At 43.3% G+C, this 19,712-nt stretch overlaps 2 protein-coding genes across 9 annotated transcripts in view; one reads left to right on the top strand and one right to left on the bottom strand.

Annotated features, from left to right (window-relative positions):
• ankrd13b (ankyrin repeat domain 13B) overlaps positions 1-14,905 on the bottom strand; it is a 408,867-nt gene extending 393,962 nt beyond the window's left edge. The window contains exon 1 of the mRNA XM_070858078.1: positions 14,713-14,905. Within this exon, the coding sequence (XP_070714179.1) occupies positions 14,713-14,811 (99 nt within the window). The 5' untranslated portion in view covers positions 14,812-14,905. The remainder of the gene's footprint in view (positions 1-14,712) is intronic.
• A 760-nt stretch (positions 14,906-15,665) lies between these two features.
• The window catches only part of git1 (G protein-coupled receptor kinase interacting ArfGAP 1), a 184,119-nt gene continuing 180,072 nt past the window's right edge, over positions 15,666-19,712 (top strand). For all 8 annotated transcript variants that reach the window (XM_070857098.1, XM_070857094.1, XM_070857097.1 and 5 more), the window contains exon 1: positions 15,666-15,961. In XM_070857098.1, the coding sequence (XP_070713199.1) occupies positions 15,910-15,961 (52 nt within the window). In that variant the 5' untranslated portion in view covers positions 15,666-15,909. The remainder of the gene's footprint in view (positions 15,962-19,712) is intronic.

Raw genomic sequence — 19,712 nt, 5'->3', positions numbered from 1 at the left:
AATTTCTGTCAAGACACTTTTCTCATTTTATCATATTATTTAATATTCTGCTAAGAAACATATTTTTGACATGCTTCTGTTAGTTATTTCCCATTTTCTATCAACTATGAGGAGATAAAAGCTGTTGAAGCTATCTTTCTGCTTGGTGAGATGCCACATAGGAATGCAAAAGTTTGAGTAGAACAAATGCAGCAATCTTTGGGGATTTTAGTACAGAAACAGATTTTTATAATGATGCTAGATTTTTTCCCCCTTTTGAAATGATTTATGGCATTCTGATTTTGCATGAGATTCTAATAACTATGGAGAATGATGTGTGGATAAGATTTATTGCAAGAAAATAACCTTGTTAAGTTTTCAGATGGTGTCGCAAATCCATATCTCAAGGAAAGATTGACCAATGTATTATGATCTGAGACCTCAGATGAGATTACTTTCATTGTAATCATTCCCATCTATTATCCTTAGGAAATATACACAGGTGTTATAAATAGTATCATTGAACCTTCCATGGCATGGCTCAAGGATAAAGAAAATTGAGCAGACCAACCCCAGTGACCATCACCTACTGCAGTGAGACACAAATAAATAAATCTATGCATGGTGGAGTTGTTTTTGGTGTCAAATTATTAAAATAGTTGAATCTTATACTCGAAAACTATGAGGAGTTGACATTATTAAAGCATATCCCTCAATTTCTTAACTTTCTACAAAAACATTTTGTGAATTTATTTCTGCCGTTCCAAACTTTTTTCTTGCTTCTTTCCTTTCACGTAGAAGTGGGACCATGGCCAAGAGAGCACAGCAGATGTGGGCCCAGAACCGGAAACATAGAAACATAGAAAATAGGAGCAGTAGTAGGCCATTCGACCCTTCGAATCTGCACCACCATTCAATATGATCATGGCTCTACCTCAACACCATATTCCTGCTTTTCCCCCATACCCCTTGATGTCTTTTGTTTCTAGAAATCTATCTCTCTCCCTCTTAAATATATTCAGTGACTTGGCCTCCACAGCCTTGGACAAGGAGAGGTGAGCCTATGGATGGCGAGTAGAGCAGGTGTAGGCATGCAAAGGGAATGGGACAGAAGCAGGTCTACAATTGGGAGAGCCAAGCATCGGCTTTAGAACAGGAGTTAAAGGCAGCAAGAAGCCAGGGTCAGGAATGTATATATCTGGAACTATCTGTGGAACTGGAGTCCGCAGCAATGATGGTGGTAGTGGCAGCAACATCCTGGTGTTGGCAGAGATGCTTTAATTATTGCTGGATAATATAGCTGTTTGGCAATGCAGGATTGTAGCAGCTCTCGCCTGTTGCAGAGTGTCTTAAGGCAGAGCCCATACTGAAACCAGAGCTGTCATTGATGTATAAACCAAAAGCCATCAAGCCTCTGCCTTGCATCTCTGCTGCCTATACCAGCTGGATCCTCGCCTCACACAATAACCAAACATGACATTTTCAGGCAGGGTCACTGGATAGCAATAAGAAGTGGGATCCTCTCCCCCGTCACTCAAAAGGGCCTCTCTCTATCCCACTTATCAGGTCTCTCTAGCTCTCTTTATCTCTTCCTCACAACAAGATTTCTCTATCCCCTCTCTGTCCCATCCTCTGAACAAGATACTCATCTCATTCCCTCTTCCTTCCCTGTCCTCAACAGGGTTACCCCCTCTGCCTCCCTCAACAAGAGGCCTCTGTCTATCTCCTCCCCTCTACAGACTCCCAAATAACAGCTTCTCTCTCTTTCCGCCACCTCTTGTTCTCCACAATCTCCAAAAGAGTTGGGCAATGAAATTGGATGGGATGTGACCCCAGCAGCTTCATCAACATTGCATCGGAGTACCCTCCAGCACTGAGCCTGCCGGGGTTTGTAGGGCTACTGGAAGGACACCTCACCCAAAGGGGGCTGGCAGAGGCATGCACTACTGTGGCCACATCTCAGGGACCTGCCTTCCCCATACTGTCAGACACTCCAGCACCCAGCTGCCATCCGGGGAATGGGGGTGTCCCGGCCGCTCCCAAGACCCTATTCCACCCCGCCCCTTTTGATCCCTCGTGTAAATGGGTCAAAGTAAATATTTCTGAAAATGTTCCCCATCTTCTGGAGTCTGGTTGGCTTCCCTCACCTGGCTGCTGCTGGTGGGGCCCACTTCTGCCCTTCTGGTAGACAGTACGCCTCATCTCACTGGGTGGACTGGCCTCCAGTCCTTGTGGAGAGTGTCCTTCCTCTCGACTTCGCTCCCTCAAACGTGGCTGGCCTCGTAAAGGTTGGGCAAAGACTCCACCCCTGAAAAGCCTGACCGTGAATTCCCAACTAAGTTGGGATTATAGGTCCCAAACGTTTTTCAAGCCATTCGTTCAGACTCCCACTGGATTAAGGGCGGGTGTCTGGTGGATGGAATCCCACCCCTCGATATCTTTCTGCTTGCCCAAACAGGATTGCATTCCCTCTCTCTTTCAACCCACCCAACAATAGGTTTTCACTCCCTGTGTGAGCCTTTCTAGTTAATAATGGCAGATAAAATATTATATTTAGCACTGACTGTTGCATTGTATTTCATTGTTCAAATCATTTTGTGGTGAATGAATAAATGATGTGTGAATGTTATTGAACTTGTGCTAATGAAGTGATGTAGGTTTTAAGACATGTTTGGTCTCAAAAGATTTATATGTACCTGGCCTTGGATTTGCGCATTGTACAAACAAAGGATTTAAAAAAATGACTTTTCACATGGTAGTAAAACATTTGTCAGAAAAATGTTTAATGAATATATAATTTCTTCATTTTTGAAAGATAATAAACTGTATTTTAATCAAATGTTTATTTGGCAAGTTGTTAGCAGTAAAAAAAAAGCTTTGTTCCCCCAAATTTCTCTTCTCCTCTTCTGAAGTTAATGATTCATACAGCATAGAGTTTGATGGTTGATGGCAGACCTCCAGTATCTCATCTACATGACCATTCTTCATGCATTAGACTAAACATTGAATATTGGCAGATAGTTCAACCGTGGGAGGCATTCCAGTCAAGCCCGAACCCATTGCGTTTCTTCCCCAATCATAGAATCGTACAGCACGGAAGGAGACCACTCAGACCATCCCTGCTCTTTCCCGAGAGCCAACGTTTCCTTTAAGCTGCGCAGCTGTGCCACACTCTGGCTCCCGCACAGCCGGCTTACCGCCTTTCAAATGCGAAAAAAAACGCGCATGCGCAGAATTGTGAATGGGCCGCGCGGCCCAAAATAAATGAGAGGGAACATTGCGTATAGATAGCCCTGTAAAATGTTCCTTTTCAAGTATATATCAATTCCCACATACACCTGGACCATTACACAGCAATCAGAAGCAGGAACCTTCCCTGTTCTTGCCTCGCCAGCTCTGAGGTTCAGAGGCCAATCACGTTGACTGTATCATGGCTTCATTAAAGATCAGCAAACACAGCAAAATGCAGGCACTGAAATGGGGTCTTGCTCATCTGAAAGGCTCTGTACTTCACCATAGGATGTACTTACACACTGAGCTAACAATAGAGACCAATGTCTGTATTTTTTTTTAAAAGCTCAATGTCTTGTATTATAGCAGGACTGCAGCAATGAAGGACTTAGGCTGTACTCAGAGTGGAAAATATCTGAATAGAAGTTACTGTGAAAAAGAGTGAGAGAGGGATTGTGGTACTATGTATGAAAGACAGAACTGTCCAAGGGAATGCCACTTAGATTTAAATAATTTCCGTTAAGAGACAATGTAATGTTCATATTTTATAAATGATCTCGCAGTAATTTTCTGTAACCAACAACTCTAATTGCCATCTTATGGGGAAGGTGTTAGAATTTTGAGTTTTTATAGAACCATTTTCTCTCTCAACAGATTCGGAACAATTCCTGTTCGGGGGCATTGTCTCAGTTGAGCCAGAATCTATGGCCCCAATATTGATGAGTTGTAAGGCCCGCCCATTTTTCAGCAGTCCCCGGGCGGCACCTACCTTTTTGGCACCCGCTGCCGCTGGGTCCCGCCAGGATCCATTTTTGGCTCGGTATTGTGGGCAGCAACGGCAGGCAGCGGGAGTCGGTAGGGCGATCGCGAGCGGCGGCATCAGTGGACGGGAGGTGCAGGCCTCCCGAATCGGAGAACTTCGGAGGCGCTGCATCACGCATGCGCGAGATTTGTTTTTTTTTTGTAGTTCTATCAGCACACCGACGTCATTTTTGCCGCGATTGAGGCTGCTGGGACATCTGCGCATGCGCTTAAATGTCGAACACTCTCTTGCATCTGCCAGTTGTATAGGGGAGAGTATAGGAGACACAGAGCTGCAAACTTTTCATTATCCATTCCTTAAGTGATTTAGCATGAATGGAAAAAAAGCTTTAAAGAAGACTGTCAAACCAGGCCTAGAGCTCCCTGGTTTAATGATGAGGAGCTTGTATTAGAGATGGAGTGCAGGTATAAAGACTTCACCCTGGATGGCCGTGCCAAACCTCTACCACCCCAATTCAGACACGTCTGGAGGGAGATTGGTGAGGCCATGTCCTCAATAAGCAACATTGAGAAAGGTGGAGACCAGTGGAGGAAATGTTGGAACGATGTGGTGACATCAGCAAGAATGAGTAAACATTTATGCGACACCTCCTGTGCAACTGCAAAAGGTTATGGCCCATATATGTGGATGTGTGTGGGGGCATGAGCAAAGGGGGTAAAGGCTGCAACATTTCTTTCTGCAGAAGAAATAAACTTCCAAGGCAGCAAGCCCCAGTGCCATGGGAGGGGGCCCAGCAGAGGTGATTGAGTTGATCAGCCTGGAGGAGCATGCCTTAGCATTGGTGGGTGACCGCCATTGTGCAACATAAAGGGTGATGCAGATCTGTGCTGGAGCATGGTCAGGGTATAATAATCTCCGGTGTAAGTAACGCTCATGGCATGAAAGGTCATGCAATGTCAAACCAAATGCATTTTAATGCACAGTTTGTCGCCCATTATTGGTGTGCCAATGTAGAGATGGAACTCCTTGATGGCACACTGTGAGATGAGATGGCTCACATGTCAGCTTGACCTACTCCCCCCCCCCCCCCCCGCCACTCCATTGACTGAAATGTTGTCCTCTACTTGTAGATGGTGAGTCAGACAGCACTGATCAATGCATGCCATCCACTGCTGGAACTCAAAGCATCTCCCACCCCAACGTTGTCCCCATCCCAAGACATGGGCTCCTTCCTTCTCCCCAAGATCATCCATTTCCACCGCACCCACTTCCGCCACCTAGAGTTACGAAGAAGAGAAGGGAGAAGGGCCCGTCTTTGAACCCATTGAGGTTGAGGAGCTGGAAGAGGATGACACCAGCCTCCTGCCATGTGTGCCACCTGTCCGGAAAACCTCGGTGTTGGGCTCAGAATTCATGCGCTTTGAACCAGATGCAACACCTCCAAGTGCTGCCAGGCGCAGAGGCCGTGGAACTGACTCAGCCAAGGCTCATCAACCCACACTGACCCAACAAGCTGCTGACGTTGCAGGACAGCTCACAGCAATTCATGAGATAGTCCAGCTATCGAGTACGAGCATCGACCTAGGTCACCAGCTGCTGCAGACCATGGCTGGGATAGGTGCCAGCATCGAATCCCTCGGGCCAGCATCATTCTGATCAAATGGACTGGCTCATTAGTGCGGTGGAGCGCAATATCCAGTCTGCTGAGGCGGTGAGGCAGGCAATGGCTTCTGGGCATGTCGTGCAAGCCCCCAACCCCACACCCTCAAAGCACACAGATCCAGAGGAGTCGGAGATGCCGGTGCCTTCAGTAACGCCCCCTATCTTTTCTCCAAGACGTACATGTCTGCAGAGATCTGGCTGCCCTCCTGCACAACCTGCTCAAGCAGAGACGGGGAGGGGGAGGGGTGCGGGACGCCATCTTGAAGGCGAGGCAAAGAAGAGGACGATGGGCTTCACATCAAGGAGGGGGGGGGAAGAGAGGTGGTGGTAGCGAGTAGAGGGGTCGATGTTGGTGGTGGAGATGTTTGTAAATTCTGTAAGATGATGTCACTTTTGTAATTATGCACTTGTAAACACAGTCACAATATTCACCCTCTCTTGGTCAGTGTCTCATTTCCACGTGATGTGTGCTGCCTTGTGAGAAACACGCAACTGTCCCTCAGGTGTTCTGCTGCATCAAAAATATATTGCACTCCACATAAAATTCCACTGTATAATGGGTCCTCTCATCAGGACATCGTGGCATGACAAGTAAGGGCGACCAATGCAGAAAGGCTGCCATTCAATCAGAGTCACTTGAACTACCTGCAGGGCACACAATAATGCCACTTTTTAAGACGCCAAACATGGTGGAGTGCCACCCCTGAGATGACATGTTCATCAGCTACATTGCAATCCATTATATGTATTTTCCCCTCTTCCACACCTCATGTCATGATGTTCTCAGTATCAGTTGCAGCTATGTGCCATCGCTTGACATCTCATCACTTTCGCATAATAACTCTGGCATAAGCTCATACCATCTGCGCAGTCACATCAGTCACTAAATAGGTTCCACATGAAATGGTCTCCAAACTCTTGCAGGGCATCTCCATTGAGCCTTCACCATCTTCCGCAACTCATTGCCGCTTCCTCCACCACAGCTTCCCTTTAATGGAGTCATAGGGAGTAACATACCTGAACTCTCTCTGGGTGGGTTAAGGTCCATCACCTCAATATTTATGTGTTACTGATAATGCTGCAGGATATGAACAATATCCAGGAAGTGCAGCGCTGCAGCACTCTGAGCAAAGCTCCCCGCTGCCCGTCTCAAGCCTCCTCAGACCAGCTTTTTCCCAGCGGTCCTTCTGGCGGCTGGCAGGGCAATCTTAGATGGTCCTCAATGAGGAAAAAGACGAATTTTCAACCTCCGGCATGGACGGGCGACAGGCCAGTGCGCCGAGGGAACCGCCGGGACCAATCTTGTGGTGGGCGGCACTGGAGGAATCGGCAAAAAAAAGTCATTTCCGGCGGAACCTCAGCAGCTGTGGGCGGGACTTCCACTAATATTGGGGCCTATATGTGCGGCTGACAGACTTGTGTGACCCTGGAATTTATGACTGTCCGATTTACAATAATCTGGTTACGGGATTAAATGTTGTCTTGCACTCTATACTGCACGCTCTCTTCAGATAAGTAGAAGTTACTCATAAATGAAGTGTTTCTTTTGGTTAAAAGTATTATATTTACAATTATTTTGAACCAAAAATTAATTCTGTAAATACTGTCAAGTATAATATTCACACATAAATATGAGCTAAATCCATTATGGTTAATTATCCTTTTTAATAACAAGAAGACATGTAGTAGCCCTTTCTATTTGAAAATCAAAGTTGTTACCAGTAAAGTTTCATCTTCTTGTACCACCTTGTCGATTGGAATCAAAATGTAATGTACATAATGTAAGCCTTATGTTACAGAGGTATTCCATCGAGATAAATCCCAGAACTTAGAATGATTTGAAGAACTGTTGAAAGTTTCTATTTTCATCCACTTCATTTTTTGAACTCAGATTGCCAGCCAAACTTAACAATATTTATATTCAGAAGTATAATAAGAGCATAAGAAATAGGAGCAGGAGTCGGCCATTTGGCCCCTCGAGCCTGCTGTCATTCAATGAGATCATAGCTGATCTTCTACCTCAACTCTACTTGCCTGCACTATCCCCATATCATTCAATTCCCTTAGTTCCCAAAAATCTATCGATCTCTGTCGTTTCCCACATTACAACAGTTACTACACTCCAAAAGTACTTCATTGGCTGTGATGACCGGTGGTTATGAAAGGCGCTATATAAATGCAAGTCTTTCTTTTTGAATATACTCAATGATTGAGCATCCACAGCCCCCTGGGGTAGAGAATTCCAAAGATTCACCACCCTCTCCTTATCTCAGTCCTAAATGGCCGACCCCTTATCCTGAGACTGTGACTCTGGTTCTAGAATCCCCAGCCAGGGGAAACATCTTCCTTGCATCTACCCTGTCAAGCACTGTAAGAATTTTGTATGGTTCAATGAGATCACCGCTCATTCTTCTAAACTCTAGAGAATATAGGCCTAGTCTACTCAATCTCCCCCATCCCAGAAATCAGTCTGGTGAACCTTCGTTGCACTCCCTCTAAGGCAAGTATATCTTTCCTTAAGTAAGGAAACCAAAACTGAACACAATACTCCAGGTGTGGTCTCCCCAGGGCCCTTTATCATTGCAGTAAGATGTATTTACTCATACTCAAATCCTCTTGTAATACAGGCCAACATACCATTTGTTTGTTGTACCTGCATGTTAATTTTCAGTGATTCATGTGCAAGGATAACTAGGTCCCTCTGAACACGAATATTTCCCAATCTCTCACCATTTAAAAAATACTCTTTTCTATGTTTCCTACCAAAGTGGATAACTTCACATTTCTCCACATTATATTCCATTTGCCATGTTCTTGCCCATATACTTAGCCTGTCTATTTACCCTTGAAGCCTCTTTACATCCTCCTCACAACTAACATTCCCACCTAGTTTTGTATCATCAGCAAACTTGGATATATTATATTTGGTCCCCTCATTCAAATCATTGATATATATTGTGAAATAGCTGAGGCCCAAGCACTGTTACCCCACTAGTTACAACCTGCCAACCCAAAAATGACCTGTTTAGTCCTGCTCTCTGTTCATGTCCGTCAACCTGAGTTAACCGTAAGACCTGGGATCAGGAGCCCATTCAGACTCCAACACACACACACTGTTAGATCGGAGGCCAGGAGGCCATTCAGACACCTGCACACACATTGTTAGATCAGAGACTAGGAGGCCATTCAGACACACACACACACACACACACACACACACTCTGTTAGATCACAGACCAAGAATCGATTCAGACTCCGGCATACACACATTGTTAGATCAGAGACCAGGAGCCCATTCAGATTCCAACACACACAAACTATTAGATCAGAGACCAGGATGTAACAATATCACAAACACACATATCCAATAAATATATTTATGCATATAGAGTGTCAGCTGTGGCTCAGTGGGTAGCACTCTTGCCTCTGAGTCCGAAGGTTGTGGGTTGAAGTCCCACTCGAGAGACTGGTGCACAAAAATCAAGGCTGACACTCCAGTGCAGTGCTGAAGGAGTACTGCACTGCCAAAGGTGCCATCTTTCGGATGAGACGTTAAACCGAGGCCCTGTCTGCTCTCTCAGGTGGATGTAAAATATCCCATGGCACTATTTCGAAGAAAAGCAGGGGAGTTATCCCCGGTGTCCTGGTCAATATTTATCCCTCAATCAACATAACAAAAACAGATTATCTGGTCATTACCACATTGCTGTTTGTGCGAGCTTGTTGTGCACAAATTGGTTGCTGTGTTTCCTACATTACAATAGGGTTACTACACTCCAAAAGTGCTTGATTGGCTGTAAAGCGCTTTGAGATGTCTGGTGGTCATGAAAGGCGCCATATAAATGCAACTCTTTCATATATATTTGTGGAACTCGACTGAATTAATACACAATGCAACAGAAAACATTTCTGTCTGCATATTTATCAATTCTATCATATATGTCCAGGTATACAAGTTTATTAGCCAAGTGTAAAAAAAAGACTCGGAATGGACAACAAATAGCTTACTCTGAGAGAAAAAGAAAGACTTGCATTTATATAGCACCTTTCATGACCACTGGACATCTCAAAACGCTTTACAGCCAATGAAATACTTTTGGAGTGTAGTCACTGTTGTAATGTGGGAAACGCGACAGCCAATTTGTGCACAGTAAGCTCCCACAAACAGCAATGTGATAATGGCCATAATCTGTTATGTTATGTTATGTTGATTGAGGGATAAATATTGGTGAGAACACCAGGGATAACTCCACTGCTCTTCTTTAAAATAGCGCCGGGGGTCTTTTACGCCCACCTGAAAAAGGGCTTTGGTTTAATGTTTCATCCGAAAGACAGCACCTCCGACAATGCAGCACTCACTCAGTACTGCATTGGAGTGTCAGCCTAGGTTTATGTGCTCAAGTCCCTGGAATGGGACTTGAACCCACAACTTTCTGATTCAGAGGCAAGAGTACTACCCATTGAGCCACAGCTGACACTGGATGAAAGAACTTCTGCTGTTTACATTAAATTCTACATTTCAGCAATTTATTCAACAATTCCAATTTAGTCTAGATTCAAAGCCCAATTCTGCTCCTTCAATCACTGACTTGAAAACATTTGCCCTCTTAAACAAACAACACTGTATGTTCTTTCAGTGTGAGCAATCCAGTTTGCGATGGCAAGTAGAAAAGAAATGCTGTATAGCAACTGCTTCAAGCAGATTAAACCACCAGCATTACAAAAAGCCAGAGGTGTAAAAACAAGGCTGTGGAAATCGAAATCTATTACAATCTTTACGGTATGTCTCCGCTGATTGTAAAGGTGTCACCTTAATCAAAAATAATTAAAATAAACCTCTCCATAAACATTGTAGCATTGGCAACAAGCTTGTTCATCCACGGCCATCTTTAATACAAAAATAGCTGTTCATTTGCAAAAATTCTTGTTAGAAATAATCCCCAATGGCATGCTATTAATATTTTAACATGAATTCAATAATATGTATCAGAATCACTGCATTTACACCTAACGAATGGAGGGTAAAGGTAAGAATTCTTACATTTACATTGCCTGGGTTTCAATACTAGACGAACCATGGGTATCTGAAGATGAACAATTACCATTTATAAAGGTGAAACTCACAAACAATTGAATTCCCTGCTGCATTAATGCATTGTGTGTATAGAATACCAAACAACATACCTTTATACCCTTATTGGCAGAAACTTACAGGGCAAGGATAGTTCTGTTTCCAAAGCATACATGCTTTAAGCAGAGTATATGGTTAGAGGGAGCACATAATTGTCTTCAGTGAAAATGTGAATTAACTATTCAAATAAAATATATTGGGTAGACATCTATGATGATAAAGCTACTCAGTGCATCATCAGTTTCTCTGAGTAAAGATGCAATTAGGTAAAATTCACACCGTGTTCTCTTGCAACAGAAATGCACTGTTGGGATGATGGTGATAAAAAGAAACAAATTAAAACCAAATATGATTGATACTGGCGAGCCAATGTTTTACATCAGAATAGATCCGCAGCAATCTCGACTGGTTAGAGGTGGGAGTACTATTATATAAAATTAATGTATTCAAAGTAACACCATTTCAATGGACTTCCGCCCACTCCAACCATAATATACAAAAGCACGGAAACCAGTTTCTAAAAAACCCTGTAGAGATTCTCTTAGTTGAATTCAAATTTATGAAATACACAAGATAGTAGCAAAATAAACGTGTTATATCCTCAAACAACTCAGTACTTTTAAAATTCTTGATTTTATTACATTTTGAAGTAATTCTCAAATTTACCGTAACTTAAAACAACCAACCCCTAATTCCCTCTGATTGTAAATATTTGTTAATATAATATATAGGGATATGAAGTTCGCAATCGCTTGATGATGTGCATTAAACTTGCGGGATTCCATTGTCTCGTTGTGTGCAATCTATTAGTTCTTGGACTGACACCCTGCACTGGCAGGAAAAAAATGCCACCCCACCCCATCAATATCAGCTCCCTGTGTTGCATGCTGTTGAATAATACCCCCTTCCATTCGCCTGTGTGTGTGATCTGTTATTCTTTGTCACCGCTAGAGCGAACGGTCGGACAGCTACGGTAATTTTGGACCATAGGTTGCTGGAGATATATTTATAGCCATTCAAAGGGCTGCAAAGGGCAAACTTTACACTGTGGCTCAATCATTTTAAATTAGGGTTAATTTGGATCATATTTTAAGATTATCCATGAATCATGACGTTATACAGCTCGAATGAATTTTACATTACATTTTCTATTGTACATGGCCTGGAGAATGATTTTTGTAACTGTGCCCGGTTTGGGAAAACGACAGGATTACTAGTCGGGAGATATACACAGTCCAACCCGATCCAGCCTTGTCATCCTGATGAATCACCGATTCCCCCACCATCTGAAACTCTGCAGTCACTAGATTAACTGAAAGCTCGGTGAATTCCTAACATGTTATCCGTCCAAACCAGTTCCCAATAATTGTAATATGTTCGGAACACACAGAACATTTGTAGTATTTCTCTGTTTCCGGGTTCTAGGTGAAGCCCCATTCATCCACGGTCAAAGCGAGCTCCTATTCTACGATTTACAAAGCGATGCTCTGAATGTATTTTGCTCCGGTTGCTGCATTTCAGGCCCGAAGTTGTGCATATTTTTTATTGACATTGGCATCTGTCAAGTTGTTGGGACTTCGCCCGGAACCCTAAGAAGACGCCCAGCCCAGTAAACTGTCACCGTGTTGTAAAATGGTGCGGTCTCCACATAATATGTGCAGCGCTGCTCACTCAAACTTACACACTGCAGCGACAGTTGCTCGTGCATCGGTGCAAATTGCTGCAAAACAATGCATTTAGGAGAATACTGCACATCACATGCACCGAAGCACTCGACGAGGTTCCGCTCATTGTGGGCTGGGACGGTTTTGCGGAGAAAGTGCATTTTTGGGGGGGAAATCCCAGGGCCATATATAGCGGATCTAACAGCAAATTATTACCGTACCTAAGGGTAAAATACGGCGTCAAAGTTAAAGAAAATGCGAATTTTAATTGCAGTGGCGTTGGCATTCAGGCGTGCTTAATATGAGAAGAGCTAGCCAGTGTGCCTGATCAAGAAGACTCTACTTGGTGCTACACAAATGCAATACCTATATTCAGACTCGGCCTTACTGCAATCTGAACTGTCGTTAAAGTTGCAGAGACAGACGACAACCGGGGTGTTATTGGCCTTATTTTCAACAATTGCTACGTTGCAAGTTTATGTCAAAATCAGCTTGATAAATGAGAAATTATTAATGAGCTTGGAAAAAAAAGATAGCTCTAGTCGTGTCCCCTGATCTTTGCCGTCTCTGCTTGCTGATGTAGTCCATATAGTTCTCTCGAAAATATGAATTGATTGCACAAACCCAAGAATACACGCCTACAGATGTACAGATGGGCGGGAGGAGTGGGACGAGCTGAAGTGCTCTTGCAGAGAGGCGGGCCTGGGCTCGGCGGGCCGAATGGCCTCCTTCTGTGCTGTATCCATTCTATGATTCTATGTGTTTATTTTGTGGAAATCAGCTTCGTTTTATCACTCTTTGTATCCAATCAATTAAAAACAAGCCGCGATTTATCCCACGATCGACAAAATCTTCCCTGGGACATCTTATAGCTTTGAGCTATGTTAGTATGTAGAAATGGACAATTCTTGTTGTAGATATCTGATTTGTATTCCTGCACGCTTTATTTTGATAGCACCTGTCAAATGCTATTTCATGCGGGAGGAATTGGCCTTTTCTAATTATCAATGGAAATGATGGTAAATGAAAATGACATTGACACACTTTAATTAATACAATCATTTTCCCTGTTTTTTTTACGAATGTGACATTTCGCAACTAATTTACGCTGTTTCAAAATAAGCTTTTGATTGACAGAGCGACCATGCTCGGTGGAAAGCGATGTCAGAGCTCGATAGTACAGTAGTGGATGGAGCGGAGTGGCGCCTGCGCAACTAACTGTGCATCGAGCTCTTTAAACCGTGCAGGACTGGAACTGCAGCCGCTCCAGAGGCGGCGGTGCCCCCTTTTATGGTTCTTGTATCAAATATCTATCGGAGCCATTGTACACCAACATAAACAGTACTAAAAACGACAACCAGATCCCAAAGATTTATTGCAGTTCGTCAAACGTTGCTTGATTCTAGCCAAAAAGCCAAATCAGACAGACTGACAAAACATTAAACGTTATTTATCAATATGATGGGAAACAGGTACATTACTACGGAAATAGTTTCTGCCTCTGCATAGTTTAGAAATAATTTGAAATATCCAATCTTTGCAAGAAATATTTATTTTAAATAGAGTTCTGTTGTATAAACTGGATTCATTTAGTTAGTGATTTATTGTTTTTAATTTAGTTGCACTTAGTTGTAAGCTTTTGTTGCTTTACTTCCGCAGAACACTTAATTTGACAAAACAACAACCTTTCTTCTTTTATTTGCCACACTATAACAACTTCCTCCCTTTGGACAACTTCCGAAATTTGAAACCATTTCAGGATTTCGATTATGGAGTGTTAAAGATGTCACACAGTTTCCGGGACATTTGAAAGCATTTGACATTTTCTTTATACTACACAACATATGTGGTTCCCATATTACTGTGGATGCCTCGTTTCCATACAACATAGTAAGTAGAGTATAATAACCACACATTTCGTTTCTAAGCGATCTAAGAAAATTCCGATAAAAAGTAAATATATAATGGAAGCATCGCGATCGCGATTTTTCCTAATTGGAAGCAATATATTGAGACAATACCTAACCCAACGAAGGAATCCGATCATTATACAACACTAGCACAATTCCATCAAGCTAAAGCACGAAAACAGACATTGTCACAATTCGGTTCCAAGAGAATGTTAACATAGAAAGAGTACATAATCTCCAATCCTTCTAAATGACAGAGTTTAATTTCCCGACACATAATTTCACAGCGACTTGCCGAATACTACTGCATCTGACAGTATTCAGACGATTGCACTTGCATTGCACCACCCCAAACACACACACATCACCCACCTGCTTGGTGCTAAGTTCTTTTTCCAGCTCCTTGTATTTATTATGCCAAACCAAATAATGCAACGGATATTTTTCTGCCACCCTTCTCGTAGAAATCATTCTGATATCATTCTTCTCTTCCAAATATCATACAAACTACCTTTGCAGCAGGCAGTTAAACCCCCCTGGCAACAGGCACCAATCCCTATATTGCTCGGCTGCTGAATCTCAGACGATAGGAAGCGCTGTAATTCTTGCTTTCACTGTACTGGAAAGAGGAAGTGGGAGAAAATCGAAGGGTGAGGAATGACCATGTTTCTGTGGGGGAAATTTACAAATTGGAAATAAGTTTAGAGCGCAGACTAATAATAAGATAAAGAGAAACATACAATGCAGCCAAATTAAAACTAACATTACCGTTTGCGCTTCCAGTGTCGATATGCTATTCATGAAAAACACAATAATGTTACATTTTATTTTGTGGTCAACCCCATTGCCCATATATTGGAGATGCGCGGCGGTAAAACCTCCTGGGAGCTGTAGTTCATCCGCTGAGGGTAGGATTATTGATGAAAATTTGCATTTTAAAATGAGCCGTAGTTTCTCAACCAACTCCAGGAAAATATTTATAATATTTAGAAATATTGACATGTCCCTCAAGGTGCTCCAGTCTGCACAATGACATCACCTTTTCCACCAGCTGCCCCTGGAGAACTACAACTCCCAGACTGCCTTGCGGGCCGCAATTTCCCCCTCCCCTCCTCCAGGTGGGCGGAGCTACAATCGGAGTCCACCAAACTTGGGAGAGGCGGAGCTGATTGGTGAGCGGTGACGTAATCGGCGCTCGGGCGAGCCGCCATTGGCGGGCGGGCGGACAGCTGCCAATCAGCGTGACGCGCGTGGGAAATCCCAGCAGCAGGTTGGGTCTGCGCGCGCGGGAGCGGGAGCGGCGGTTGCGGACGGGAGCGCGAGCGAGCGAGTGAGCGAGCGGCTGCTGTCATTTCCGGGCGGCTCTGGGAATGGGGGCGGCTCTGGGAGCAATCTGCGGTTTTCCAGCAACTTGCCTCGCACCGGATGCGCCCGCATTAAACAAGACCGGCCCTGGGAGATTAGAGGCTCGGTGTGGGTCAGCGCTGGGGATAAATAAACACAAGAGCGAGTGTGTGTGAGGGGAAAAAAAAATAAAACAATCCCCCCCCCCCCCCCCCCACACACACAATGTCCCGAAAGCTGCGGCCCAACGAAGTCTGCGCCGACTGCAGCGCCTCAGGTACGTGACTCAGTGAATGGGGGGCAAAGAGGGTCGGAGCCGGGAGCAGGGCCGCCCTCCTCCTCCTGCTCCCCTCTTTGCTTCTGCCGGCACAGCGTTGTACGCGAGAGCCGGGGGCAAACGGGGCCTGTCAAAGTCAGCCGGTCGGCGGCGGCGGTCTATGTCTCGGCGAGTCCCTCACTCTGGCAAATGAACCAATTTTGTGGTTGAATGCGGAGAAAATTGTCTCTCTTCCCGCTCCCCCTTTTCGGCTGGTGTTTTTTTTTTACAAATTTATATAAAGAGTGTCAGTGGCCGGTTCTAAAGTCTTTTTGGAAACGTCAAGTTCGTGACTGGAGCTTAGCCATTGTCCCAAGGCTGAGCTGTGATAAAGTCGCTGCACTTAATCTCTGTTCGATTAACCAGCAACAATAAGCACCAGAAACCCGTGATTCCTTATCACCCTCGTTCCTCTGTGCAACGACTTTGATTCTATTGATTCTACTGATTCACCCCTCCGCGAGCCTTTTAATTGATAAAACTTTTTTTTATTGGTATCAGATTTATAGATTCAAAAATCGAAGCATTATATTTTGCTAACAAAAGAACCGGTTATTTATTAATGATTTTTAAAAAAATTGAGGTATAGTGCTCAATATGCATACTTAAAACAAAAAAGGAAAGTTTTTAAGACTCAATTTATTTGAAATGTTCTATTTTGCGATGTTCACTGGGTTACATAATAGCTGAGGCACAAGTGCGAGTTGGTCATGTGCCAGCTGTGCTGTGATTTAAGTTTGATTTCGGAGATACCAGATCTGATTTAGGAGATATCCGATCTTTTGCAGTTTGCTTTTTTTAAAGTAAGAGTTTGCAGTAATTAAGGGATGATGCCAATTTTGTTTATTTACCCTTAATAATAATTCAAATTTGGAAGTTTATGCAATATAGTAGAGTATTTGACCGTAAAATGCATTGTTTACTTGTAGCTTGATTTTGAATTCTTGTAATTGTTCGTAACATCATTGTACTTTGACTTGTCTGGCTATTCTCTGGATGTTATTATTCCTATTTGTTTTTTTTTTAAGTCTATGAAGGAAATCTAGACCTTTATTTCTTGATCATTCCTATGCTTGACATCCTCTGTCCATATCTGGTGTTGAAAAATAAAATGCATTTTTCAATAGTATTTCTGCTAGCCACTATTCATCCAGGGTCAAGTAGAGGGACTCGTGTTGTGGTAAGCATGTTGCACTTGGGTCAGACTGCAGGGGGTGGGAATACGCAGCTGGAGCTCCCTTAATACAGTTGTAAAATGGTGGGCCTGGAAGAGTCGTAGGTGATGCCATTGGTGTTAATTCACAAGATTTCTAACAAAAAACTACAATTATTGATAGAAACATAGTTTCCAATGTTTAGAACTTTGTATAGAGAAATAGTGAATCTTTGAACTATATTTACATTCATTGTCAGTACATTTGTGAGGCTCAGGCAATCAAGAACAACATTGTGGAATGTTTCGTACGTGCATTTCTTTTTAAATTAAGGGTTATATCAAGTTCTCTTATCCTCACACTAAGTGAGTGTGCAGCTTGACTCTTTCTTCTCCAAATTAAAAGATGACGTGCATTTTTAATGCAGGTCGTATGGAGCAATGTTATGTCCTATGCTGCTAGAAAATGTTCTGTTTTGCATGTTCTTAATTATTGAGTGTTTATACAAGTAAGGGTGGTGATTCATCTGCTTTTTGGGTGGTGGGTGAGGATTTTTTACTTGATTCCGTTTAAAGTGGGGAGAGAAAGTCATCTTCATGGATGCAAAATAACTGCATTATTAGTGCCACCAGCTGAACAAAGTGCCAGATAATTGGCATTGAAGTGAGAATCTTTTCAAAAACACACTAAAATAGAATATTGGTAGTGTCACAGAAGCCAAACAAATGAAGGTGACATAGTTTGGCCAATATACCAAGATATCTGGCAACAATTTCTGTAGAAATTGAAACCATTGTCTTCAAGAGAAAATCAGGGAAACCCCAGACCACATGTATATGTGCTAAGAGAGAAAGACACACACACACATAGATATTGAGTGGGAATGCAGATAGCAATGAACTGCGATGTTTGCAGGAGATGCTGAGGAGGATAATGTAAGCAGATTACGCTATCTGTGTGACCTGTAGGTATTGAAGTTTGTTTCTAAAGATCACTGTAAACTATGAATGTATATTGTTTCTTTCTGAACAACCGATTTGTAAATATTGTGCTTTTGGTTATAATTTGGGATTGGTCTCACGCTCTAGTGAAAAATTTCCAGATGGGCAATAGCAAAAATGGTTGTCCATTGGTTGTAGTCACAGGAGCCGAAATTGGTCAAACACATGGTTTGCCCGTTTTTCGGCGGTGCGCGGGCGGTGTTTTTTGCCGCTGGGGCTGAGTGGGCGGGAATTACATCGAATTTTTCTCAGCGGTAAGTCGATCAGAGTGCAGCGGGTGGGAGTGGAGTGCTGCTGGCTTTGTGCGGCGGAGAGGCCTTTTGACTCTGGAATCTTCGGCTCCCGAGTTGTGTGCACGCGTAGGCAGATGGGACGCTCCGCCCCCCCCAAGAGGCACTGACTGCCGGCTTGAGCGCGCTGTGGGGCGGCCTGAGATCGTTGTATGGGGTGGGTGAAGAGATCGCTGTGGGGGAGGAACGAGATCGCTGTGGGGTGGGGGTGGGAGAGAGAGACGGGGGGGGGGGGGGTGAGAGACGCAGCTTTTAAAATTATAGTTAATTACTAAAGGAGTAAATAAGGCTTTAATAGAACATTTATATTATTTAAAAATACATTAAACTGTGGAGAACTATAAAGATCAAACAAACCCATCAGCTCTGTGTGCATACCACCCACTTAAGATCGACTTAAAAGCACCTTCTCCAGGATGGTATGCAGCTCCGGTGTATGTCGGTGGCAAGTCACGAATTTTGCACTTTTGGGCGGTATGTTGGTGGTCTGCATGCCGCCCGGCGGTATGTCACTGATAAATTTTCTGCCGGGCGGTATGTTGGCAGTATGTAGGTGTTTTTGACAAAAATTGCATTTTTGGGTGGTTAGGGGGCGGTATGTCCACCAATTTCGGGCCCATAGTATGAAAAGTAAATCCAGCCTTCAGGAAAACAAATGGTCCAAATTCTCAAGTGCCTGAGAAATTGATCGACTGATTAATTGTTTGCTTAAATCTTTGTGAAGAGTGTAATTAAATGTAGGCTACCATTCTGTAAAGCATACTAAAATCGTAGAATGTTAATGCATAGGCTATTTGGCCCATCAAGTCTGTCCTGGTGCTCTTGTTACATAGACCACATGGTCTAATCCCACTCTCATTTTCTCCTGTACATTTAATATTTCCCTTTTTTTCAAGCAACTCTCATTCCCTTTTAAAATAATTTAAGGACTGTGCTTCAGCAATGGTTTGTGGCACAGAATTCTATGTTACATGTAAATAATTTTTGTTCTAACCATCCCTTTGCTATTATTAATTTTTCATCTGAGCCCATACGGAGCGTGTCATTGACTCAAAGCATTGCAAACTCATCCAATCCTGTCATCACTTAAACATCCAGGCACACTTTTCAGAGGAAATCGGAGAGATTCAGGGGTTGGATACAATTCAGGGAAGGTCAGCAAAGGATCAAGTTATGAAGAAAGAATGGAGAAGCATGGGCTTTACAGCCTCAAAAGGAGGTGGCTGAGATAGATATGACATTATAGAGGTATATATGATGATTCTTC

This window comes from Pristiophorus japonicus, chromosome 16 (assembly GCF_044704955.1).
Source record: "Pristiophorus japonicus isolate sPriJap1 chromosome 16, sPriJap1.hap1, whole genome shotgun sequence".
In the NCBI taxonomy this organism is placed as follows: Eukaryota; Metazoa; Chordata; class Chondrichthyes; family Pristiophoridae; genus Pristiophorus; species Pristiophorus japonicus.
Note: the sequence above shows the minus strand (reverse complement) of the source record. Positions and strands in the feature narration are given on the sequence as shown.